At 42.2% G+C, this 26,627-nt stretch overlaps 1 protein-coding gene across 2 annotated transcripts in view; it reads right to left on the bottom strand.

Annotated features, from left to right (window-relative positions):
- Positions 1 to 26,627, bottom strand: part of CCNY (cyclin Y) — a 303,704-nt gene that overhangs the window by 13,610 nt on the left and 263,467 nt on the right. For both annotated transcript variants that reach the window (XM_006888915.1, XM_006888916.1), the window contains 4 exons: positions 23,103 to 23,138; positions 17,683 to 17,740; positions 17,462 to 17,581; positions 3,492 to 3,658 (listed from right to left, as the gene is read on the bottom strand). In XM_006888915.1, the coding sequence (XP_006888977.1) occupies positions 3,492 to 3,658; positions 17,462 to 17,581; positions 17,683 to 17,740; positions 23,103 to 23,138 (381 nt within the window). The remainder of the gene's footprint in view (positions 1 to 3,491; positions 3,659 to 17,461; positions 17,582 to 17,682; positions 17,741 to 23,102; positions 23,139 to 26,627) is intronic.

The raw sequence follows: 26,627 nt of genomic DNA on the forward strand, positions 1-26,627 counted from the left end.
GTAGAGAGAATAGTGCAACAATGAATGAGTGGAAGCCCAAAATCTCTGTAAATGTTTATGAAAATTAATAAAATATAATTATAGAAGAAAAAAAAAGAAGTATCAAGCTGCAACGAATCCCAGTGTCGTGTTTTCAGATTTACTTTATTTATTTGTTTGTTTGTTTGATCTAATTTTTAAAAACCAAGTGTTTCTTTTGGGCATAACATAAGGAAGTGCTCATTAAATGCTGGCTGTCAACAGCTATAAATTAGAACTGTTATTGCGATTGTAGACATTCTAACTAAAGTCACTGTTTTCTCATGAACTTGGTAATTTAAACTTTCTATGAATGGAATCTAAGTATTTGGAATTCTAAAATATCTTTTAGTAACACTCATATCCTTTTGATTTATTAAAGGGAGCTCGGGCCTCGTCCACATGACGCTGCACTGCTAAGTGAGAGGCCGTGGACCTCATCGAATCCACAGCAGCTCCGAGGGAGAGACAGCCTCCTCCATGTGATGCACAGTCTCAGAAACCCAATTCCTGGTCAGCTCTTAGTTCCAATTCTACAGAAATGAGTTTTTCAGGGTTTTTTTTGTTGTTGTTTGTTGAGTTGTTGTGTTTTTTAAAAAAAAAACACTGAAGGAGACAGTATAAAGAATTAGTATTCTGGCCATTTAGCCAACGCCTCTTTGTGGCTAGCCCAGGGACACACACACAAGCTTTCCCAGTTTTTTCCTGCAACAAGCGTCCCAAACACCACCACAGCAGGAAGGAGCCACAGGCTCTAAGCATCTTGTGCCCAGGATGACCGGGATGAGAGCCATGGATGTGATCTGGGAACCTCCTGTACCTTAAAAAGTTTCTCTAGGAAGCTTTGCCAAACAAGACTGAGAAACATTTAGTGACAGAATGTCTAAATCACACCAGAGTGTCCTCATCCCAGGTGGCTTTGAACCTTTTCCCCACATGCCCTAACTCTGGAGAACCCTGCCTGGGAGCTCTCGTGTAGTGGTAAGGAACTGCATTGTCACTGCAAAAGTATGTGGTTTTAAAAAAACCTAGTTTATTATTGTTGTTATTTTTTTTTAAAGAGCATCTAGTGGTTTTCAGGCTTTAAACCTTTAAGGGTTAGCTCAGTGTATTATTCTTGTTGTGTACAGTCAAATCGGAATCAGCTTATGGCTGACCCTCCGGAGGTTTTCTGGAGGCAGTAAACTTCCCGGGAGGAGACTGCCCAGCTTTCTCCTGCGCAGCCAGGTGGGCTGAACTGTGCGCCTGTGGGTTCTCAGTGTCACTCCTTACCACTAAGCACCAGAGCTCCCTCAGGATATTACTAAGACTCCTAATAGTAATAGAGTATTTTTTTTTTTAGTAATAGAGTATTTTAAAGAAAATCCTCAAAGAGAATTAATAATATTATAGTAAATATAATACTATCTTAAAAGATTATTTTAAAAATCAGTTGCTCACAATTGCCAAAAGATGAGCAGAATGTTAAGTGCCCAGTAACAGTCGAGTTGTTGTTATTGTTATGTGCCGTCGAGTTGCTTGCGACTCATAGCGACCCTATGTACAACAGCCCTAAACCCTGCTCTATCCTGTGCTAATCGCATTGCCTCTGACACACCCATCCCAATTACCCCAGTCACTGAATCAATCAACCTCATAGAGGATCTTCCCCTCCTGCGCTGTCCCTCTACCCTCCTAAGCATGATGTCCCTCTCCAAGGACCTGTCCCTCATACAGATATGATGTAAAACTGTGATACAGCCTTTAGGTTGGCTGGCAACTCCTCTGGGAGCCACTAAGCTCCCCTACTCAGCTCCCCTACGTATGCTGCTGTTGTTAAGGACTTCTGAATCAGAACTGACTCAGCTGCCCTTCCGGTGGGTTTTCAGAGCCACGAACCTGCACAGGTGGAGACTGTCCAACTTTCTCTCCCGAGCAGCTAGTGCCTTTGGGTTGACAGCATAACCCCTTAAAACACTGAGCCACCAGAGCTCATTTGATGTATGTATGTATGTCGTTGCCGTTATTGTTAAGTGTCATCAAGTTGAGAAAAAGGAGAGACAAGGTATGTGGTTCAATTCTACCAGCTGCTCTGTGGGAGAAAAATGGGCAATCTGCTTCCATGTGATTTACTGCCTCTGAAAACTTGCTGAACGGTTAGCCATGAGGTGGTTCTGACTCAATGGCACAAAACAAGTCGTGGCTCCTGCCTGTAGGTCAACAGGTGTGATACCAACAAGCCTCTTCTAAATCTGTGGTCCAACGCTGTATGATACTCCTGTGCTGCTCAGAGTTCGAGAAGGGGGACAGGGCACACAGTCTTCTCCTTGAGGTCTGGGGCACTTCCACTGAGCTGTGGGGAAGAACATGGCCCATCCAGGGAGAGAATGCTGATCTTAAGAGATTGAGTTTGCAAAACATGACAAAGCTGTGAACAATCCCTCTCTGACACACTACAGAAAGAGCCAGTGTAGCTCTGCTGCTTCTCGGAGACACCTGTTTGTCATCTGTCTACATCAGTGTTTCACACGGATGGTCCCCAACTGGCGCAGGGCCCTAATTCTGCAAGAAGCCCAAGAACCAGTAGGTAAACTGTCATAGACTGGCAGCCTGGTGAAACAGCCACTGTGGTTACCACTTGTCTCTTGTTGTGTACGGAAGAGTCAGAACCAAGACATAGCTGACCCTCCAGCAGGTTTTCTGAGGCAGTAAACTGCACAGGAGCTGACTGCTCCTCTTTCTCCTGTGGAGCTGCTGGTGGAGTCACATACTTTTGTGCTGGCAGTGCAATTCCTTACCACAAAGCCACAAGAATTCCCTCTTACTGGATTATTCCTTCCTACCTGAGCTAAAGGAATGTTTGCTTCCAAAACCATTTCAGTGGACCAGCTTTACAAAACCAGAATGTTACAAGCACTTGTTCATGACCCACAATGAGGAAGAGCAGGGAAATCCGAGACAAGTGTCTATTTCCCGTCAGCTCACAATAGACATTGTACCAAAACAGATTTATTTCACAGGATATTTCAAGAAAGCTGCTGCTGAGCTCACTCTGACTTCTGGTGGCCCCGTGCGTCACCCAGAATCATGTTCCACAAGGTTTGTGGTGGATTTTTTTCAAAAATAGATCCTCAGGCCCTTCTTTTGAGGTGTCTCAGGGTGAACCTGACCCTTGAGATGACAGCCAAGCATGTTAACTGTCTGGACCACCCAGAGACTCCAAAAGGCTACACTGTTGTTCTGTGTGGTTGGAACCGACCCAAAGCTGACCCTACAGCGGGTTTTCTTTCAGAGGCTGTAAATTGTACAAGAAGAGACTGTCCATCCTTTTTCCATGAAGCAGCTGAGGACTCAAACTGCCTACCTTTGGGTTTGAAATCTAGCTCCTTACCACTAGGCCACTAGACCCCTCATCTACAGAGTGGACAACTCAAGACAGCCATCTCCTCCCCCACACACCCTCACGGAGAGATCACAAGCACGTCCCCACTCACATGTCTTCGACTGTGATGTCTTTCAGGATCTGGCAGTAATCCACATTCCAGACCGCCTGGTCGTCCCACACTTTGGAGGCCAGCAGGATGGCCCCAAGGACAATTCGCTTCCAGTTCGCTGGGCAGATATCTATCTCTGCGTACGTCAACAGTCTTTCAAGGTACACCTGGGGAGACACAGAAATGCCAGGGCTAGATGCATTCTATTTCTGTACAAGCCAGCATCCAAAAAGTGCTCTCGAATTATGTAAATTATTGTCACAGAGTCACTGTCCCTTCAAAGAGATTTATTATCTGATCATATTTATATTTAGAAAGCCAAAGGGATCAATGCATCTGATACAAAGTGGGCTACAAAGGTCAGACTGTGTGACCCGATAGTGTTGATGGAGTAAAATCTTAAAAGCCTCTCCAAGGAAGAAACCAATTCCAGAAGCCACAGGTTAACATCTTCTTCTCTCAGCCACGTGATAGTAAACAGAACTTCACAAAAACAAACATAAGAACATCAAGGATTTATATTTTCTTTTGGGCCTGCACATATTATTTCAATTATGCATATGCTATTTAGTGTATTTTAAATAGTTAAAAAAAATGTGTCACAACTTGGTTTGAAGATTAGCATGCAGACATACCACACACTGCTTGCTGCTTCCTTTGTATCCTAAGGTAAGAACACCTTCTAAAGTTTCCCTTAGCGAAGATATCCTTCTTGTTTTTTACTTCTTTGAACCATGGAGTTATTTTTCTTATAGTTTTCATCAGACACATTTAGAAAAGTAGAAACACTACACTAGAAAGAAAGTTAAGCTGGCCTACCCCATGTATTCTAAGAAGTTTTCTAAACCATAGAAAATTGGCATATTGTTAGAATTATGTGGTCTAGGAATGTCAGTAGTCTTAAATGTTGTATTTTTTTAAAGTATGTATGGAAAGAAAAACGCACAAATATTTTCTACTAAATAAAGTTGATGTTCATAAGTGGATGGGGGTTAAAAGAAAGGAAGAACTCACACCTGTTATATTATTCTGGTTAGGCTTGGGGAGGATGCTAAATCTGGGGAAATTCTTCAGGAATGGTAATTAAAAGATTGACTGGACAAGTCTGTGAAGGATATTGTCTCTATAAAGAGAATAGGATAATTTGAAAATGAAATTATGTCACTAAAAGCCAACACATGACTGAAGGCTCTGATCACACGCAATGGGCCTTACTCTTTTTTGCACTATATGGTGGTCCCTAGAGACACAGGAGAGCACAGAACCAGTTCACATCCTGCCCACAAGGACCTGTGGGAGACTGGAGATGTCAGGTACTGAGATCAGCCAGCTGGTGTCAGTTCAAACAGAGGGCTGCAGGGGGTTCTGAGAGCATCACTCAGGGAAGATCCAACCCTTGGGGCCTGAGGTGAGACCTGAAGGGGTCAGGAGCTGATCTGGTAAAGGTCTGAAGTCAGAGGGCACATGGATCTCTGGAAAAGTAAAAAAGGTGGCTAGGGAGAGGGCCCAACATGAGGCTGGACTGAAGTCCCCAGACACTGTGGCTAATACATCCCAGTGCCTGCTGAGACCTCACACAGAGAGCTCGTATATACCTCACAACAAATGTGGGAGATGGGTAAGATAATCACTCTCCCCTCATTTTGAAGACGAGGAAACCCGATGACAGAGGTCATGTAAAGAGAGGTGACTTGTAAAAGTAAAGGCAACCTTCCAAACCAGGGGCCCGCCTTTCGCATGACTGAATACAGGTTTCAGCCTAAGAACAGAGGAAGCTGCTGACAGTGCTGAAATGGGGGTAGTGTTGAGCTCTGCAGCGGCACTGTCCCTCCAGCAGCAGAGGGTGACAGGACAGAAGATGCTGGCACAGTCTATTACAGACAGGACTGTGATGTGAGTGGGGACATGCCAGGGGAGGCAGGTGGAGCTCCTCAGGAGAGATGCTTGCTGCAGTCAAGGGTCTGGCTGGGGGGGACCCTGGGCTTCTAGCTGTGCAGCTGGGTGAGTGATGGGAACAGCAAGGAAGATGTGTCTGGGACTGTTTCCTGGGACATCGGAGAAGGTATTATGTTGGCACCAACTCTGTAGATCTGGAGTTCAGAGGACACAGCAGAGGGATCTAAATTTGAAGGTGAACAGCATATAGACAGAAACTGGGGGCCTCAGGAAAGGCTTACAGGAGCAGGATTAGAGAGGCCTGGTCCCTGAGAGGCCCTCTCCTTCATTTAAGAGCTGGGAGAGGATGAAGAGGTAGCAAAGGCAGCAAGAAGGGACAGAGGAGAGAGGAATATATCTGGTATGTCTGCTTTTGTTGAGTGTTACAATGTGTGGAGGAGAACCTAGGATACAATGCCCTCTACTTAGGAATGCCGGAATTGGCATGCAGTATTACATGGGGCGGAGGGAAAAGAGATAGTATTACCCAAAAGTAATTATCACCCAAAAATAAAAAGTAAATGAAAGAAGTGGGGAAAATCTCAGACAGTGAAGGGGACAGGGGAAGTGGCAGGTGTTGAGGTAAAGTGGCTCCCATAGGGCAGAAATGCCAGACAGGGAGGAGAAAAGAGGGAGAGAAAAATAGGGAGGGGGAGGAAGAAATGATGCTGAGTGAAAACAAAATGGGGCAGATCAAAGACAAGACAAAAAGGGGAGGGAGGAATGTCAGCCATCTAGCAGCTCTGGATTACAGGGTGGCATGTGCCAAAAACTGAGGGAACAACATTTGACCAGCTAAATCCTTCGCTGAGTTCATGCTGGCTTTTCAGACTCACTCCCTAAGTCATAAACAATGCAAGAGTTAGATGATCCCTCAAAGCTGCCAGAACACCCCCCCCCCCTTAAGACCTATTTCACCATGTGTTGTAGCCAGTGTTTACCATGGACACCCAGAGACGTATGAAAGGATGTTTTCAATGCCACAATGGGCGTTGGCATTCAAAGGTTTGTTAGTTAAGTAAAATAGGTGGTTAACAATCCTGTTGTTTTTACTGCTTAATCAGTGAAAAAAAAAAATCTGTGGGCTTTTTAAACTGAAAGAAAGAAAACCTAGATTCTTACAGTTCATTTGAGTGATCAAGTCAGAATGGACTGGGACACTAACACAAAATAAAAGTAATGTGGAGAAATTACTGACACACTTCAAATCCCAAAGACAAACTAGCCAGTAAACAATGACAAGGAGGCTCAAATTTATGAAAAAGTAATGAAGCTGGAGCCGTTATGGGCAAGTCTACCTTGGCCCTCCCCAAAACAGGCTGAGAGGCCCTCCTTCTCTGGTCATATAGCATCCAATGCCATCCTCCATCGTAGCACTTACTTCACTGTAGTTCTCTCTCTCTCTCTCCTCATACTTGTCATGCACATCATGATGAAAGACAGTGAACCACAAGCTTCCCACCCTTGGTCTGCCACCCAGCACTAAGCCAGACAAGAGTGGAACTCCCAGCATGCTGTTCATGACAGGAGATCCTTGCTGGAATGGTTACACAGTAAGGCAGGTGCAGGCTCCCAGAACAGTCACAGTGGTGCAGGAGGGCAGGCCTAGATTAGGGACTCAACTAGTAAAATGACCAGACCACAAATAATTGCATTCTCAAAGAAGAACTGCACTGATGAAGAAAGGGTGGAGTTGAAGGTGAGAATGAGGCAGGTGCCTGGAGACCAAGAGGTTCAGAGGCAGCAGGTCCAGTAGTCCATTCTGCTTCACCAAGCATCATGATGCTGTTGTTAGGGGTTGTCAAGGTGAATACAAATCACAGCCACTCTATCAACAACAGATCTAAACCTGTCCTATCCTGGGTCATCCTCACCATCCCTGACACACTCGAGCCCCAGTGCCACAGTCACTGTGTCAATCCATCTTGTTGAAGGTCTTCATCTCTTTCACTAATCCTCCACCTTTCCATAGAGACATCATCTTACAGCATCTCTCTTTGTTGTTGTGAGGTGCCATCGAGTTAAGTACAACCCATAGCAACCCTATGAACAACAGATCTGAACCCTGTCCTATCCTGTGCCATCTTCACACTTCCTGACACACTAGAGCCCACTGTGGCAGTCACTACAATCCAGCTTGTTAAGGGTCTTCCTCTCCTTTGCCAACCTTTCACCTTCCCAAACATCATGTCTATCTCCAAAAAATAGCCCCTCCTAGCAACACGTCTACAGAATGTGAAATGAAGCTTTATTAGCTTTGCCTCCAAAGTGCACTCGGGCTGCACTTTCTCCAAGACATATTTGTTTGTACTTCTGGCCGTCTATGGGATGTTCAGCGCTCTGCACCAACACCACAGCTCAATGGCATCAATTCTTCTGTCAGCCTTATTCACTGTCCAGCTCTCAGATGCACAGCGAGTGATCAGAAAGACCATGGCCTGTCAGACGAACCTTAGTCTTCAAATTGACATTATTACTCAATAATTTGGAGAAGTTCCTAACTGCAGCCTTTCCCAGTCTGCAGTTATACTAGCCTATTCTAGCGTAAGTCCAACACTCCCCACCCCAGAAAATACCAGGTAGCCCGGACCCTATGGAGGCAAAGCATCCTAACTACACTGTGGGGACCTCTGTGAGGATCCCAAATTCTTTCACTGGACATCAGGCTTTGGCTACGAACAACTACTGGTAAAAAACCAAGTAGGGTCTCCTCTCTTTTCCTTCTTTTTCTGCAGACAGCATGTTGTACGGTTTGGTTTCACCCCTGTCTTTCTAGGGGTCCTTTCTCCTCTTTTCCTCTTCTTTTCACTATAGCTCTTCTGAACAGCTCACCTTTCACTAGCTATGCCTCTGTCTTATTGTTTTAACACATGTGGAAAAAGGGGGAAATTTTAAGAAAACAAAACCAAGTAGGTTACTGACTGGAGTTAATCATCTTTCTCATTGTTTAACTTTTTTTAATGGCATTTATGTTATTTAATTCCACCAACGGTAGTGGACAAATGCTTCAGAGTATGCTTTTATTTCTATGAAAATTCCCAACTCTTCAGGTGAAAATCCAGGTGAGGCCAGGTGGAAGCCAGCCAATACTGACCTCAGGTCAAAAACTGCTGGCCTTACAGTAAGTCGGGCTCCACCCAGCTTCCAGGGAGAGAGAAGTAAAAAATCAAGAACAAAACCCTAATAAGAACATAAATCATGCTGAATTAAGTTCCCAGATTTCTAAAGCATTACAAAATAAATGTTTGGGGATAGCACCAAGCCAGGTTATCTAAGATTTTTAAAAGTCATACTTTATATATATAAACTATGGAAATCTCAAGCTCCCTGTTTAAAGAATCTCACAGCCTCAGTGCAAAGCAGTGGCTTCTCAATTTTCTTCATATTTACTTAATATACATTAATTAGTTTATAAAACCAAATCCTCTACCATCTACTTGATCCCACTCATAGTAAACAACAGGCCTCTTGAAACTTTTTGAATTTTGACAAATGATGATAGTTATAGAAAGGCTTCAGGCCTTTTGTTCATAAGGTCACTATGAGTTGACGGCAATGAAGAACTACCATCTACTTGATCCCACTCACAGTGACCATACAGGACTGAGTATTACTATCCTGTAAGGTTTTCAGGTCTGTAAGTCTTCAGAAAAGTAGACTGTTGTATATCTTTCTCTAGGGTATCATCACCAGAACTGCCTACATCGTTATGTGGCATCGAGTCAGAACTGACGCATTTCTGACCTGCCAAGGGATTTTCAGAGGCTGTAAATAAGGAGACTGTCCATCTTTTTTCTTCTGAGGCAGCTGGTGGCTTTGAATTGCTTGCCTTTAGCTTGGCAGTGCAACTCCTTACCATGGAACCACCAGGGCTCCCTCCACACATTAGCTCATAAGTAATAATTAATACACTAGAACATACATTCCACATAATAATGTTTAGGAAGAAAATAATTCAGGCTTCTATGATGTCTGGTTATTACATTAAGGCTAACTGAAGGAAAAAAGGGATTTTAATACACCCACAAGGCAGTTGTAAGGCATTTGTAATAAGCTCTACTTAATAGATGTAATTTAGCAGAATTTGCATGCAAACCTATATGCAAGGATCAGTTGTAATTTCTTTAGTTAATTCCCACTTGGGTATTTTCATTCTGTGCCAAGTAAAATAATGTGAGACTGTTATTTGATCCTACATACCGGCCCTAAACAAACACACCCGCCACTTCTACTGTCACAGCGCTGGTTCAGACTCATGGTGACACCCCAGCAGGTTTGTGAGGCTGGAAATCTTTAGGGGAAGAGACACTCACAAACAGGAAAAGTCAGCTCGCTCAATTAAATTTTCAGATTTTAATTCATGCAAAGAGTTGGCCTAAGAGCCTCTCCAGAAAATAATAGGTGAGGGTACAATTACAAAGCGATGGAAAATATTCAGCTGATTAAACATAACAAAACTGTTAAAAGACAAAGAAGGGAAAATACAAATCCGTGGAATCAAAGAAACAGGTATACAAAATCCCAAGAGTATTGAAATAATTCCATTTTAAAGATGAACATGAGGTTGGTTAAGGTTTGTTTTAAGCTATGCAAGGTATCATTTCCTCCTCAAGTTTAATCTAGTCGTATCTTGTTGGTGTAGCTGATTAGAGAACTTTCCAGAAAGACCAAAATCAAGACCAAACCCCATAACTCTAGCTCTACCACCAACTCTAACCCATGTCCCTGCTGAAGGTCCCCTTTCATTCCTTATTCTATCCTAATCCTCAACAGCCATCTCAAACTCATACCACAGTGGATGGGGACAGCTACCCTTCCATCATTGAACAATGCTCCAAAAATTAGCACTTCTATAGCAAACAGCAGGGAGCACTGGTGGCTTCTTCGTAGGAGTTGCACTTGCTAACCCCAAGGCAAGCAGTTCAAATCCACCAGGTGATTCATGGGAGAAAGATGGGCAATTTTCTCCTATGTAAAGAACTGCTTCGGAAAACCTGCTGAAGGGCCGTCTGTGAGTCTATTCCAACTTGACAGCAGACAACAACAAAATGAATAAAGGAATAATACATTTCTGAATTTTACCTTTAAACTTTTTCAGTACTGAGGTTTATATACATACATGTTGTTATCTACCATCTAGTTGGAACTGACTCATTGCTGACCCTCCAGCGGGTTTTTAGAAGCAGTTTAATCGCATGGGAGAAGAGTGCCCATTTTTCTCCTGTGGAGCAGCTGGTAGACTTGAACCACATGCCACTGGATGGCAGTGCAGGTCTTTACCACTAGGACACCATAGAACCCTCGCTTAAGTGCACCTACACTCTCTTGCACTTGCGCTCTCCCTCCCTCCCTCCCCCCATATATATAGTATTATGTTATAGGACCAGTAGCCTGATATATAAATTTATAATGAGTTATTTAAATTAATATCTAGTGTAATATTTTGTCTAAGCTACTGCAATAACCTCTTCACTTGTGTCTTTTGAAGGACTTTGCTAAAATATATACATGTTCCTGTCAGTATCCTATCCAGAACCCGGCTCTCTTGCCCAAAGGACAACCACCAGCTTACAGGCTCGATGTGACCTGCAGATAGTTTTCATGTGACATGGAACATTTAGCAACACAGATATCTCATAAACAAACCTGTGTTCCCAGTTCTCTTCCAATGGTGGAAGACCCCAAGCCCACGTTTCTACATGACAGAGACTGACCACCAAGTAAATTGCAAACCTTATTTAGTGTGTATACACAGACACGTTTAACACTTATCATCATGGGCAACCCTCTCTGACTTTGACCTTTTTTTATGTAGTAAAATGAGCTCCCTGTAGCCTGGTAACAGGCCAAACTATTTGCATAAAGAAGTATCAGCAACAGAGAAAGAATGACACACTGGTTAGAAAGAGTTCAGAGAGCAGCCCGAGGCTGCTGCCTTCAGAAAGGTCTGCTTACACTCCAAGGCTGGCCGGAGCTGGCACTGAAAGATTAAAATTAAAATAGCCGTTCTCAGCTGAATTAAACTCAAGTTTCTATAGTTCTCAGCTAAGTTAAACTCAGGAATTTTTTCACTGTCCCGGGTAGAGCCCCACACCCAGTGTTCCAGGAAGAAAAGTCTGATCCCAGGGCAACAGTATTTTGAGAAGAGAATGGCTAACTACAGGGTAGGACAAACAAGCAGATGTTGTTTCTCGACTGATAACCCATGTGCCTTTGTTTCCCGACTGATAACCAATGTGTCTTGTGCTTTTCCACTGCCCTGGAGTTTGAACTCATTGTATGCTTAAGAATTTGTGAAACCACCCTATAGTTAATATGCCAGGAAATAGTTAACCACAAAGGTTGGGCAAATATGCTGATAACTTAAGATCTGTCTAACTGCTACATGTGCTACGTGACTGCCACATGTGCTACGTGCAAATATGCTGTGTAAACCATGAGCAAACACCGAACCAATGAATTCAAACTGTGCTTTCATCACCCAATGAGAAGCTGATACCCAGTTGTATCCCCTTAAAGTGTATAAAAAGAGCCAACTTTGTCTGCTCAGGGTCGACTCCTCTATCTCCTGCGAGAGATACGTGTCGGCCCGGAGCTCCGCAATAAACCTCTTGCCGCTTGCTGTTGCATCAAGCCGGTGTCTTGGAGTCTTGGGTCTTCGCCGTCCACTCGGGATAGGACCACCGGTTCGGGGGTCTTTCAGCACCTTGGAATCAGCCTTCAAGAAGAGGCCCACCACACCAGGTGCTCAGTGTGCCTAAACTACTTAAGTGATGTGGCTTAAGTTGAAAATCTACTTTCTTTCTGAGAACCTACAATTTTGGTTATGTGCTAGGAAGAGGGTGCCTACATGGCCTAACAGAAAATCCTTGGCCCTAATTAACAAACTTCCCTGGTAGACAGCCATACACATGTGCTGTTGCTGAGGGAGTGACACACATCCTGTGGGACTCCACTGGAGTCCACAGGCTGAGGACTCAGGAAACTCCTCAATTCCCCTCAACTTCCTCAAAGGTACACTGCCACATCCCTTTGCTTCTTTGCTCTGGGCCTATTCATCCCGACAAATCACAGCTGTGGGTATGGCTACGTGCTGTGCCCTGAGAGTTCTCCTCCAAGTCTAGTGACGATCTTGGGGGCTCCAGCACACATTTATGCTACACACTGCAGGCTACAGTACATTACTGGGAATCTACATGAGCAACACTGAAAAAAATAAAATAGAAAACAGGAGAAAACTGGGAGTCTCCGAGCTAGGAAAGTTTAGTGTATGTCTGCATACTTTTATATATTTAAAATACAACATACACATATATAACTCATAGCTGACCCTCCCTCAGAGTAAATAAAAACACTAAAAGTATTTTTAAAGAAGTACTAAAAATCATGGCCACAGATGCTTATGATTTTTAGATGATGACTTCATCTCAATGTGGATATGATTTTTAGATGATGACTTCATCTCAATGTGGATATCTGCTTCTGACTTTACTGAATCAGCATGGGGGTCAATCTTAGATGCCTTATGACCCACAGTTTAGCCAAATAATGACTTTATCACCCTTTTACTATTTGGTAGCAAGCAGAGGAGCAATTGAGTAAATATTTGGATTAGTCATTGAATAAATGACATTTTGAATAACAGCTTTTACGTTTCCTCAGAAACCAGTGCGATTCCACAGGTCACTTTGCCGCCTGAGGGCCTGCCTCTGAAGGGTGCTATCAGAGCTGCAATGCGGGAATGACTTGGAAGGCAGTGAAGCCTAAGCAGCCACGATGAGACTCGGTCAAGGCCACGTAGTCCAGCTCAAGAGATATGACTGTCACTTCTGACATGACAAGTACCCATCTCGGTTGAAAGCCATACTTTCGGCTCAGAGAGGTGAGGTGCAGCCCACCTGACCCCTTGGATGTGAGCTTCCTCATAAATTACTTCCTCAAAAAAAGTACAGTATGAAAAAAGGGAGGGGAATGAGTACATTTACAGCAGAGAAAGCCGGCAAAAGGACCTCAGCCAAGTGAGCATGGTCAGTATCAACAGTCACAAACCACGCTGGTAAGTGTGTGCCCTTGATACCATGTGATGAAAATGGTGCGAGCGAGACATCAGATAAACACCAACCAACCAATCTACACATAAAACACCTGACCAGAATTCTTAAAACTGTCAAGGTCATTACAAACACGGAAAGTCTAAGATACTGCCACAGCCACAAGAAACATAAAGAGACATGACAATCAAATATAATGGAGAACCTTGTAAAACAGAAAGACAGACACAGTGAACACCATACCTGGATGGAGTATAACCAGTGTCAAAGCCGCCAGAGTTGATTCTGACCCCAGAAACCCTGCAGGACAGAGTGGGACTGCCTGCAGGGTGTGCCTGGCTGTAGCTCTCTGAGGCGGCCGAGTGCCCCATCTTTCCTACTGCTGAGCAGCTGACTTGAGTTTAAATGACCACTATCTTGGTTAGCACAACAAAACTCCGAACCCACTGCTGTAGAGTTAGAACTGGTGCACAGCTGACTCTCCAGCGAGTTTCTGATCATATGGGTAGAAACTGTACATCCTTCTCCTGAGAAGAACTCCCAGATATGAACCCCCGAGAGCCTCGGCCATTGGGTCAGCAGTACAACTCTTCGTGGGCTATGCCACTAGGGCCTCTGTTTAAGATAACACAAATGCTTTCTCCACATGGTGTGCCACCAGATCCATTCATAAAACTTAAAATGGTCTAAAATGACAAGTTTTGGGTTTAAAAACAACAACACTGATTTATTAAAGGCACAACAATGTACCAAAATGTTTTAAATGCAACGCAACAAAATTTATCTTCAAAATGAGAATGAAAAGCAGAGTCCAAGTTAGCCAGAGTTGAGTCTTAAATAGAAAAGCCACTCAGAATTAGGGCTAGGGCTGAGTTAAGGCCATGAAAACCAGTCCTTCAGATTAAGGACAAAAAGCCACGGGAGAAAACAGGGTGAGACAAGTTGACCCAAGGAGACAGAGGGACCTACCACTGTTTTGTTGTAAGGCCTGGTGGGCTTGTGGTCTCAGATGACAAAGGAAATGTGAGACCCTCCTGAGTCCTGCCAACATCTCACCTCTGCCTTAGACACTGTGTGGGCTTTGGAGCCTTACAAGCAAAGATCCCAGGGAAAGGCAGAGGGTGAGTCTGCTTTCTGTCATCCAAGTCTCACATGGGATGAACCAGGTCTGAATGCATGGTTCTGAGGACAACAGAGCTCAAGTGACCTAAAAAGAGAAGACGAGCCATGTACAGGGGCCAGTGGACACCCTGGCCCCCTGCCCAAGGCAGTGCTGGAGCCTCCACAGCTGTTGCCAGAAATATCACAAAGTGCCTTATGTGAAAGCTTAACGGAATTCAGCAAGGTGCAATTTAATTACCTCACCCTCTATTTTCATTTCCTCACCTGTCAGAATCGATAGGGAGGCTAAAAAAAAAAAAAAAAAAAAAGAAATTAATTTAGTGGTACTGAGTTAGTGCTACTTTAAAAAAAATAAAAGTTCATTAACCCTGTACCATGGACTAGCTGGGTTCTGGAAAGGCAGTGGATGCCTCCTGGGTGCATGTGGGTGGCAACCTCCTTCCTTGTGGGTAGCAGGGCCCGAGCCAACTGCAGGCTGTGCCGACTCTCCTCCTCTCCCTCTTAGTGGCTTCACGCCAAGGGGTGGGTGTAAGCTTGGGTGAAAAGCTGAGGTGAACTTATCTCTGTCGGCTCAAGTCCAGACCTAGACTTCTAACTCTAGGGTGCACTGGAGAAGGGAAGACAACATCTACAAGTGCCTTACTCAGAGCAGGCATCTGTCTGTCTTACAGGCACTTGAGTTGTTTCCCAGATAAGGTGAACAGCTGTCATAACCCTATGTGCGGGACCCCAAAACTATTCAGTTCAGGCTGTAACACAGGGGTTCATACAAATAAGACAAGCAAGTGCCAATATCCCGCTAAAATACTAGCTGACATCATGAGACAAGCCAAGGTTCTGGATTTATAAATGTACACAAATACAGTGCAGGGCAAGGCAAGGTTTCAATCTGTGTTCACTGGTTTGCTATGAATCATCGCTGCTACGATGGCACATAATGGCAAAGTACTCCATAGTCACGAACCAGTAAATTCTTCCTGCCGTGATGTCAGAGGAGGACAGCGAGACGGATGGAAAGGATAATTCCTTGGATGCTCTCTCAAGACCTCTAAGGAAGCTGGAGACTGTTGGAATTTAAATGCTAGCCTTTGTTCACCACTTGAACCAATCTCCTTCACTCCAAACACAACACTAAATCATGATCTGATTATAGCCTTCTTAGAACTAAAGACTTTGTTTTATAATAAAAAGTCCACTCAATTCCAGTTTTCCATCAGAGTATAGATTTTCACGTTGATCTCATTCATGGTTTCATCTAATTTTCTTATTCTTAAACCTAACTGCCTATGGAAAAAGGTTTTGTTTTGCCTGTTTTTATGTTTTTGTAAGAACATGAATACCTTTCAGGGAATAAAGTTGGACTGTAAATACTGCTCTAAATTATGACATAAGAATCTATGATCATTGCAAAATCCTTAATAATGACTTTCTGCAAGTCTGTTAAACCTGTTGGGCTACAAGTCCAAAACATAATGACTAAGCAAATGGCGGAACCAAAGCCCAAACTAAACCAGCCCACTGGTGCCAAGGTGATTCCAACTCTAGACAACCTTCCATTAACTTGGCATGGCTAGAAATCCTTATGGGAGAAGACAGCCTCGTTTTCCCTTGGAGAGGATGGTGAATCCAAACCACTGACTTTCTGTACAGTTGTGTAACATGTAGCATACTATATGCCATCATGTTTCTTCAAATGGATGACAGGTGGAAAGAATCAACAAGTGTGTAGCAGAAACACAAACAGTTCTCCTGTTGCCTATAACCTTTCTATCTGACATATCTTCTCAGGTACCATGGGAAATGGCACTCATATCTCTCAGGCAGATCGCTGTCCAGCAAAGATGACTTATCTTAGTTATACATGGAGAGAAGGTCAGGGACTATGAGTTCCATGTTACTGATTTCCCAAATGAAGACCAACCTATATAGTCTAAAAAGCCTTAAGATTCTAATAAACAACTACAAACTTTGATCATTTTTCTCAAGTCCTAATGTGTAAATCATAAGGAGGGTCCTAAGGAGAGGCTATTCTTTGGAGAGGGACATCATGCGTGGAAAGGCAGAGGGTCAGCAAAGACGACGATGACCCTCAACCAGGTGGACTGACATGGTGATTGCCACAGTGGGCTCAAGTGTGAGGATGGGACAGAACAGGACGGGGTTCAGATCTGTTATTCATAGGGTTGCTTTGAGTCACACTTGACTCAAGGGCACCTAACAACAAGGTGTAAATTACCTCCATGTTGCCTCTGAACATATTACAGAATGTTATTTCCATGAAGACCACAAAATCAGAAGCTAGCAATGTGTACCACTCCTCCCTACACTGCTCTATTCATCATACATATCTTTCTTTGTGAATTAAAATTTTTGTAGCAAATCCGCTATAGAAATACTGAAAGTTCTTGAGGGTGGCTGGGTCTTCTCATTCATCCTGTGCCCATGCATTTCACTTACCTTATCTGAATGTGACTTTACAAGTGACTTTAAATGGTTACTGTGGAACTGACACCTTCTTTGGGATGTTGCTGTTATGTGCCATTGAGTTGGAACTGACCCACAGGTGACCCTCCATCAGGTTTTCAGAGAGTTAATCACATGGGAGGAGACTGCCCATCCTCCTGTGGAGCAGCTGATGGCCTTGAACCACGTGCCTTTGGGACTGTCACGCAGCTTCTTGCCACTGAGCCACCAGACCTTGCTAGCTATAATTTGTTTTCCCAGGGGAAAAAAAGACACTGTAAGGAGAACCTGTCATTTCCCCAGGGCCACCTGGTGCCCATTCCCCACTGCCACCTATAGGAGTTATATGAGCAGGGCCAAGCTGGCGTGGGGCAGCCACGGGTGTGTAGGGTCACTCACCAGCGTGACGATGGCACACTCAGCCGTCAGCTGGGCAGCACTGAACAGCGTGCGGACAAACCGGTAAATCTGTTTCTGCTCCGGGTTGTGTTTGTCATAATCTGGTGGCACTTCGGATTTCTAGGGAAGGAAACATTTTCAGATGATGGTTCACCCAATAAAAGCAAAAGAGAAACAAAATAAACAAATCTCAGGAAATAAAAATGAGGAGGAGGAGTTACCGAGAGAGGGTGAAGGTTTTCATCAAAAATATCTAAGAGCATCCTTCCATCTGGGTCCCTGAGAGGGAAAAGAACAGAAAATGGAATGAGCATCAATCAAAAAATAATAAATTATATATATAAATTTTTTTTTTACTCCAACAGTTCTCAAGAACCAGAAAGCAGTACTATCTGTAAGTCATACATAGTGTTAAGAAGAGTAATAAATTTTTTCCTTAAATATAACATTTATATCATACTTACTTGGAAAGTCCATAAAAATAAAGAAATTAACAACATTTAGTGGCAATAACTGGGCAAAAAGCAAGATCTTTAATTTTCAAATGATCCAACAAAGCTAAGCAAATGACTGTGTTTGGTTTTTGTGAACAACTTCTTCCTGAGTAAAGGTTTACTTATCTGCTTCAAACCATCAGTTCTGCTGTGACTGAAAGGAAATATGTCCAAAGATAGAAATACTCAAAGTCCTAAACATTAGCTTAACACTTTCACAATGCAACTCAACTACTCACTAAGCAGCAGTTTTCTAATTCAATACTGGACATCAAAATGTTACAGAAAAGCTCAACAGTGTAATCTATATAGGAATGACTGGTTGTTACTACGTTTGTCAATGTATAGGACCATCAGAAGTGGTGGTTTGCTCTGAAATTACAGAGCCCTGGGCTAGTGGGCTGAGTGCAGACCATTCTAACTGCACATCAATGGCAATGTGACGTCTATATATTTCATGGAAACAGAATTTTATCTATTTTTTTTCTTTATAAACCAAATATAGTAACTGTGGTAATGTCACCCTATTCTCCAATTTCCCTGGTCTGTCATACAACTTTCATTGCCTTCCATGTCAACTAGGCATTAGGATATCAGAAGACTACAGACCTGCCTCTAAAGCCTTCCTATTGTGGCAAAAAATGACAATTTCACCTCTGAAAATTTCCCGTTTTCCATAGAAATAAAAAGAGCTTGTCAAAATAGCTCAATTTCCCTTCATTTATTTGCAAAATAGGACTTTTCTTCCCCTGAAGCTCTGGGTTTCCACACCTGTGCTTACTTGCTCTTGCCATGTGAACACAGGCAGCTGAGATTCTGATAAACCATGTGAAGGAGGTGTCCCACCAAGGCAGGACCTGACAGCCGGAGTCTGGAGACATGGAGGTTGGTCCTATTGGAGGCACTGGGTAGCTCACCTCACTCTATCACCCTCTGCAAATTTTCAAGGGGCTGTGAGAAAGCCCTGCTCAATTTCCCAGATGAATGAGAGGAACTGAGAAGCTGTGCAGCCATTCAAGAGAAACATTCCCCAGAAATCATTTAATAGACAAGCAGGCAGGTTCAAGTACAGAAGAACTGAAGATGAAAAACCTGAGAGAAAACTACTTTGAAAATAAAATTGTGGCCACTGAGGAGTGTGGACTGTTTCCTCTCACTCCCATCACAAGGTGAACAGCATCATCACCATTTTGAAGTAAATGGGTCATTGGCTCCTGTACTCTGAGGGCCAGTATGATTTATCAAAGACAAAGTCCACTTGCCCCCAAGTGTCAGGTACCCATCTATAGATAAGTCACACACAGTATTATTTACTGGACTTCCTCCACTTCCACTCACTCATTTTTGGTGGAATTTATTGCTGTTAACCCAGTAAAGAGCCTGGTATCCTAGTAGGTAATGCAAAAGCTGTGTGATTTGTTTAAATCTACCACGTGCTCCACTGGAGAGAGATGGGCAATCTCCTTCCACGAGATTTATAGCCTCTGAAAACCTGCTGGAGGGTCCTCCTTCCACGAGATTTATAGCCTCTGAAAACCTGCTGGAGGGTCAGCTGTGAGTCAGTTCCAACTCAATGACACATAACAGTTATTTTTTTTTAAATTAACTTTAATGAAAGTTTACAGAGACTTAGGATTTCCATTCATTCATTCATTGTTAAACTTTTCTCCCTGCACACCCCTTCCCCCCAATTCACTCTTCTCTTTGAAAAGTAAAAGAAAAATTCTTTCATTGTTATACAATCCCTTCCCCCACGTCCACTCCACTATGCAGCCTTCGTTCTGGACTCCTGTCATGACAATAATACCTAATCCTATATTCCTTTTAAACAGTTCTCTCCCTCATCTGTTTCAATGCACTACACATTATTTATCCCATCTTTCTCAGTCTCCCCTTAACCCTGATGTCAGTCCTGTTTTACAAGAGTGGCACTATGCAGTATTTGTCCTTTTTGTGACTGAGATATTTCACTCAGCATAATGTCCTCCAGGGTCACACATTCTAAATAATATTTCATGAATTCCTTGTTTTTTGGCATCGTATTCCATTATGTGAGTATACCAGAGCTTCTCTATCCATTCGTTTGTTGATGACACTTAGGTTGTTTCCAACTCTGCTACTGTGAACAAAGCCACGAAGAACATAGGTGTGCATATATCTGCTTGGATGTCAGTTATGGTCTCTTTGGGACATATTCCCAGTAGCGGAATTGCTGGGTCAAATGGTATTTCTATTTGCAACTTTTTGAGAAAGCACCACACAGCCTTCCACAATGTTTGCACCATTATACACTCCCACCAACAGACACCTAACAAATTAAACAGTATGGCATAAGATTAAAGTTGGGTGGTAGGTTGCTTAGGTTCAAATCTCAATTCCCTAATTTTACTCAGAGGAAGCAAGAATGATAGTCTCCCACAAAGAATTGATGGGCAGTGGGTCAGGTTTGACTTTTGGTTTGCCAGTGTGTGTGTTTAATTTTTAGGCAGCTGTTTTAAGAATTAAATAAGATTATGCATACAGAAGCAGACCAAAATGGCAATTGTCATTCTGAGGTACCATTGAGTCAACTACAACTCACAATTACCCTATGAACAACAGATCTGAAGGTGACCTATCCTGTGCCATCCTCATAATCTCTGTCATGATCAAGCCTATTGTTGTGGTCCCTGTCGCAATAGATCTTGTTGAAGGTCTTTCTCCCTTTCACTGACCCTAGTGAAACTTTGTTTCACATACTCTGGGCATGCTACTAGGAGGAGCCAATGCTTAGAAATAAGACAGTCTGGAAAAAGGAAAGGGTCAGAGGGCCCCAGCAGTTGCTTAACAGTCACCTGGCACTGACCAGCAATGGCTAAACTGACTTTGATTTTCAATGGCTAAGAAAGTTAAAGAGGCTAACAGAAAACTGGTTTGAACACATAGCATTTTAACTTTCACTTATTTTATTCTATTGTTACTTATGATTTGAGTGTCTTAAATTTGAACTAGTATCATATGAACAAACAGCAAGACAAAATCTTGTCCTTCATTGATGTATTCTGTTTCATGGTTCAGAGTTACATTTTATAAGTTCTTAAGTTAAAAACTCTCAAGCCCCACCCATGACAACATGGGGGGGAATAAAAGAGTATCTTTCCAAGTATGTGATCCTGATATATCCCTTCCTCCCGAACAATAGTGATTAGAGGCTCTATCATCTTATCTCTGCTCACCTGACAAAACACCACTGTCCTGTCCTTTTGTAGAACCTAAGGTGGCCACTCAAGACTGTGGCACTCCTCTGAATGCTCCTGCAGTCCGCTCCGACTCCTGGAGATCTGGCCTACCATGGGGCAGTTCAGTTTCTTCTCAAATTAGCTCATACAAGTTCTAATTGTTATTACAGCCCTATAATTATAGTGGTTAAGTACTGTCAACTATCCAACTCACAGTGACCCTAAGAACAATACATCTGAACCTATCCTGCACCATCATCATGATCTCTGATATGCTTGAGGCCATGGTTACAATCATGGTCAATCCATCTCAATGAGGGTCTTCCTTTCTTTCGTTGACTAGCACAAAAGAGCTGTCTTTGTCCAAGGACTGGTCCTTGCTCACAACATGCCCAAACTAGGGGAGATCAAGTTTCACCACCCTTGCCTCTAAGGAGCACTCTGGGTGCACTTCCTCTGAGAGAGATTAGTTTGTTTTTTCAGTAGTCCGCACTCTTCACCACCACCACAGTGTGACAATACGGCGTATGTAAATAACACACCCAGTGATCAATACAACTGCCATAAGGCTGCCCGATATGATTTTCTGTTCTCATGGAGACAAAGTCAGATGAGTTGGAAGAGCAGATAGAAGCAAAACCTAAAAATAACAGTGCTCTTGATTATCGCTGCTGGGTCAATTCTAGCTTTCTGTCATGTCAATGCCAGCTCTTAGCAACCCAACATGGGAGAGAATGACTGCTCCGTGGGCTTTCCAGGGATGCATGCTTCACAGGTGCAAACCCTCAGAGCTTTTTCCCTTAAAGTGGCCGATGGATTTGAACTGTCAACCTTGTAGTTAGTGGCTGAGCATTATTAACCACTGTGTCACCAGGTCTCCCATGCTACTGATAAAATGACGAGAAAACTCAAAGGACCCTACACTCAGATTATTTTGCAAATGTTATAAGCTCACTATTAAAAAACAAAACAAATATCCTTTGGATTTAGAAAGGATGGATTATAGATGTAGTTAATGGAGAAAAAGAGAAAACCATTTTGGTATTTCACTCAAACCTCAACTGGCGATGCTCAAACAAAGGCTTTGACGCAGCACAAAAAGACTGACAAATGTGCTTATACTGAAATGTTTAAGTAGAATTTTTTCTTTATTCTTAGTTTTCACTAGCTTTAAATTCCTGAATTATCAGTAGACCTAATAAATCAGAGAATATGTTTAGAATAGACTTTAGATCTCAATATATACACCTAGATGTCTTCCACCTGATTCAAACCATAACCTTTTTTTTCATGTTTACGTTGCATATAGCTTGTTGTTGTTGTTATGTGCCATCGAGTCGCTTGCGACTCATAGTGACCCTATGTACAAGAGCTATCTAAATGCTGTTCTATCCTGTGCCAACCTAGCCATCTCAAACACACTTATTCCCACCGCTCATCACAGAATCGATCCATATTTTATAAAATATGAAGGGTTTAAACAGATGACACAGAAATGTGAAGTGAGAACTTGTTAAGTACCATCGAGTCAGAATTGATTCACATCTGACCATCCACTAGGTTCTGAGAGACTGTAAATCATACTGGAGGTTGATTTTCCAGATTTCATTCATGGAACAGTGGATTTGAACTGCCTGCCTTCAAGTTGGCTGAACAACTTCTTAACCACTAGGCCACTAACCTCCCAAAGAAGAAGTAAAATATGATTAAAGTTTTCTGGTTTGGTGACTTCAACCACAAATAGTCATGTGGTTTCTCTAAAGGAAGTTCAACACTTACCTGGAAATTTGGGTAAATTACACTAGCTTTAGAAATCCTAAGAAAATATAGACTAAGAATATAAAGGTTGAAGTATCTAGAAGCATAACTGGGAAATGTAATGGACAATAAACTGTGACATATTTCACACAAAATTTATCATCTACGTACCTGTTTTTGATGTGGTAATATATTGCAAGAGCTACACTGTAAAACAAAATGCAGAAGTTCAGTGTTTAATGTTTGAAAAAATCCTCTACAATATCAGGCATTAGTCAAATCATAAATATTTAAATCTAAGTAAAAGGCAAACAATCTACTATTTAATTCAGTACACTGTTCAAGAAAGTGTTCTGTTCAAGCAAGTCAATCTGGTATTCATTCCCCCCATATTATTAAATCTTTCCCAGAAACAGCAGATTTAAAAACAAATTGCTCTATCAGAAACTATAAGCTTTTCTCACTTGTAAAATACAACTACTGTATAAAAAGCAGGTGGTGCAAATTAAACACCTTTAACCACCTTCAATTCATTACCTACTTTTCAGAAAATTACTGGTTTCTTTATAAGACAAATGTGAGTCGCACCCACAGTAGTGTAATATTTTTGCTCTTAAATCAATGCACTTTTGGCAAACTTCCCAACTTACTCATTCACTGACTAAAATGGTACTGTAATTTTTATATGCAGCAGCACTTTAAAATTTATACTTTATAATTAAAAAGATCTGCATTTTAACCAAGACATTTCTCTTCCCAGATTTTCCTTTTAAAAACAGTGAGTAAAATTAATTTTAAAAAATAAAAACAATGGTTATAAGGTATACTGTATTAACCACAGAATTAGTAGAAACTATAGCATGTGTATAAGGAGCTCTGGTGGCCTCCTGATAAGGAACTATGCTACCAACCCAAAGGCACTCAAGTTTGCTCCAAAGAAGAAACACAGGCAATCTCCTCACATTTTATTTACTGCCTCTGAACTCCTACTGGAGAGTCAGGTCTGAGTTGGTTCTGACTCTACTGCACAAAACAACATAGAATACATAAAGTACGATGAAGTGCATTAGGAAAGTCTGCTGTTAGGGACATTTCCAGAGTACTGAAGAGCAACAATGTCAGTCTGGAGATAAACATGTGCCTGATCCAGGCCATGGTCTTCAAAATTACATGCTATGCATCAGAAAGCTGGACAGTGACTAGGGATGACAGGAGGAGAATTGATGCCTTTGAGCTGTGGTGCTGGAGAAGAGTATTGAATATACCATCGAATGCTAGGAGAATAAACAGGTTTGTCATAGAAAGGGTGAAGCCAGGCTGCTCCTTGGAGGCAAGGATTCAGAAGCTTCATCTGACATACTTTGGGCATACTGCAAGGAGGAACCAGTCCTTGGAGAGGGACGTCATGCTTAGGAGGGTAGAGGGACAGTGCAAGAGAGGAAGACCCTTGGTGAGATGGATTGATTTAGTAGCTGGGGTAATAGGGTAGGTGTATCAGAGACAGTAAGATTGGCTCAGAATAGACCAGGGTTCAGAGCTGTTGTACACAGTGTTTTCAGGCAACTTGACGACACATAACAACAACAACAACCCAAAGAGAGTAATTAATATATGTGTGTGTGTTTCTACATATTCATATATATGTATGTTTGTGTGTGTGTGTGTGTGTGTGTGTGCTGTTGTTGCGTATCGTTACTTAGAACTGACCCACAGATGATAGATGACCCTCCAGTGAGTATACAGAGGCAATTAATCACATGGGAGGAGACTGCCCATCTTTCTCCCATGGAGCAGCTGGTGGATTCAAATACATGCCTTCGGGATTGTAGTGCAGTTTCCTCTCTTTCTCTCTCTCTCCACACACACCCCACCCCCACACACCCACACCCACTCTCTCTCTCTTATTATAAATATGTATCAATAACACTATGCAAACAAGTTTGCATGCTTTTATTCCTACTGTGCTAATAGTTTTCTTACCATTATAATATTCTTCAAACACATGCTTTTAAGGCTGATTATATTCAATCACATGCTGGTTGCCTAATTTTTTAACCTCTATAGTGAACATCTGTTTCTAACATTTTGCAATTATAAATAATATGACAATGAATTTATCCTCATCAATATTACCTCCCTATTTTCGTCTACTGCACTTCACATGGACTCAAACTCTCTCACCTTTAGTGTTAAAACCTTTTAAAGAAAATGTTCCCCAGAGACACAGATGAGGGGGTGTGTGTGTGTACTATTTTCCAATCTCAGTTTCTGTGATCATTCATCCAACTGACAGTTATTCAGGTTAACTGGTCAACTTTTCTGTTCCCCTTCTTAAATAATGTAGATCCTTCTGCACTTTTTTTTTAAGGCAAACAGTATTCTGACATGTGACTCAGAATCCATTTGGCAGTAACAGGTTTTATTTTTTGTTTTTAAAGAACACAGCAAAGTGGCTCTATCAGACAAGGTTCTGCTCCTCTCAGCAGCACCAACAGACTGTAAGTGAGAGCAGAGAACATGACAATAACTAATCTCACCTTATCTCACAAACACACAAAATCCGTTCTTCCATACCAATGTCCTCCAAGGGCCACTCACTCAAATACTTTTCAGCATCCTTATTAAAAACACTCTTAAGAAAATACTAACACATCTTTCTCCTGCTACCTTGAAAAGCAGCTACTGAAGAAAATATAATTGGGGTTGAAAGACTTCAGAATTGAAAATAGTACTAACACACTTAAGTGCTTTCATATACCTAATAGCCCTGTAACAGAAAACAGTAGGTGCTACTGATTCAATTGGGTAAATGAGAAAACTCAAGTTCAGACTGAAGGTACCCAGCTTTCCAATGTGCATAATGGTTGCTCGGCCTTTTGTTGTCATGTTGCCACTGGAAAGCTGGGCAAAATTACTGTTCTACTCATTTAATAGCCATGCTGCGATGATTGCTTTTCTAATCTAATGTCAGGTTTAAATTGAATGTTTCATATGACTGGGTTTAGTGTAGTAATTAGTTTAATCTCTTTGATTGAGAAAATGACTCGTGTCTTCTCTCTGAGGAAACTTAATGAAGGAAAAACATCACCAGACTGAAAGGCAAACAAACCTGGGTTCATACTCTTAACTCTTTCACTTTATTAAACTTCATCTCTATGGGCCTTCATTTACTCATTTATAAAATTAGAATGATCTAACCCATCCAAGGAAGAGTTGGTGGTATGACCAAATGAGAGAAAACATAAAACATACTACCTCAACCATAAAGCTCTAAAATGAAATTATAAATTTTTATAACTTATAAATATTATAAATATTATTGTTACTCCTTAATCAATAATTTAATTATAAAAGGTCTAGCTTCTACAGATTAAATTAAACCTGGCAGACTCTCAAGATTACTATCTGCTTCCAGCTGAGGGCACGACCAAACTTAAAGCCTTAGATGCCCATGAAAGACAGAGCATTCTGTAGGCCAACGTCCTCTGAAAGGTATATCCTAGAAAGTGAAAAAGTAGAAGACTCATGTACAGCTCAGCTCCAAAAGCGTGTTTCCTCGTCTTTCTGGAAGAACCAAGCTCAGAGAGGAAAGGGTAGGCAGTAGAGAAGTGAACGAGGTTTCCTTGACTCAGGTTCCATGGTGAACAGGCAGCCTTCAAGGCCTGGGTGGTTCTGTCTCAAGGATGGGCCGTATCA

This window comes from Elephantulus edwardii, unplaced genomic scaffold (genome assembly GCF_000299155.1).
Source record: "Elephantulus edwardii isolate Elephantulus edwardi_28Jun2011 unplaced genomic scaffold, EleEdw1.0 scaffold00073, whole genome shotgun sequence".
Lineage (NCBI taxonomy): Eukaryota > Metazoa > Chordata > Mammalia > Macroscelidea > Macroscelididae > Elephantulus > Elephantulus edwardii.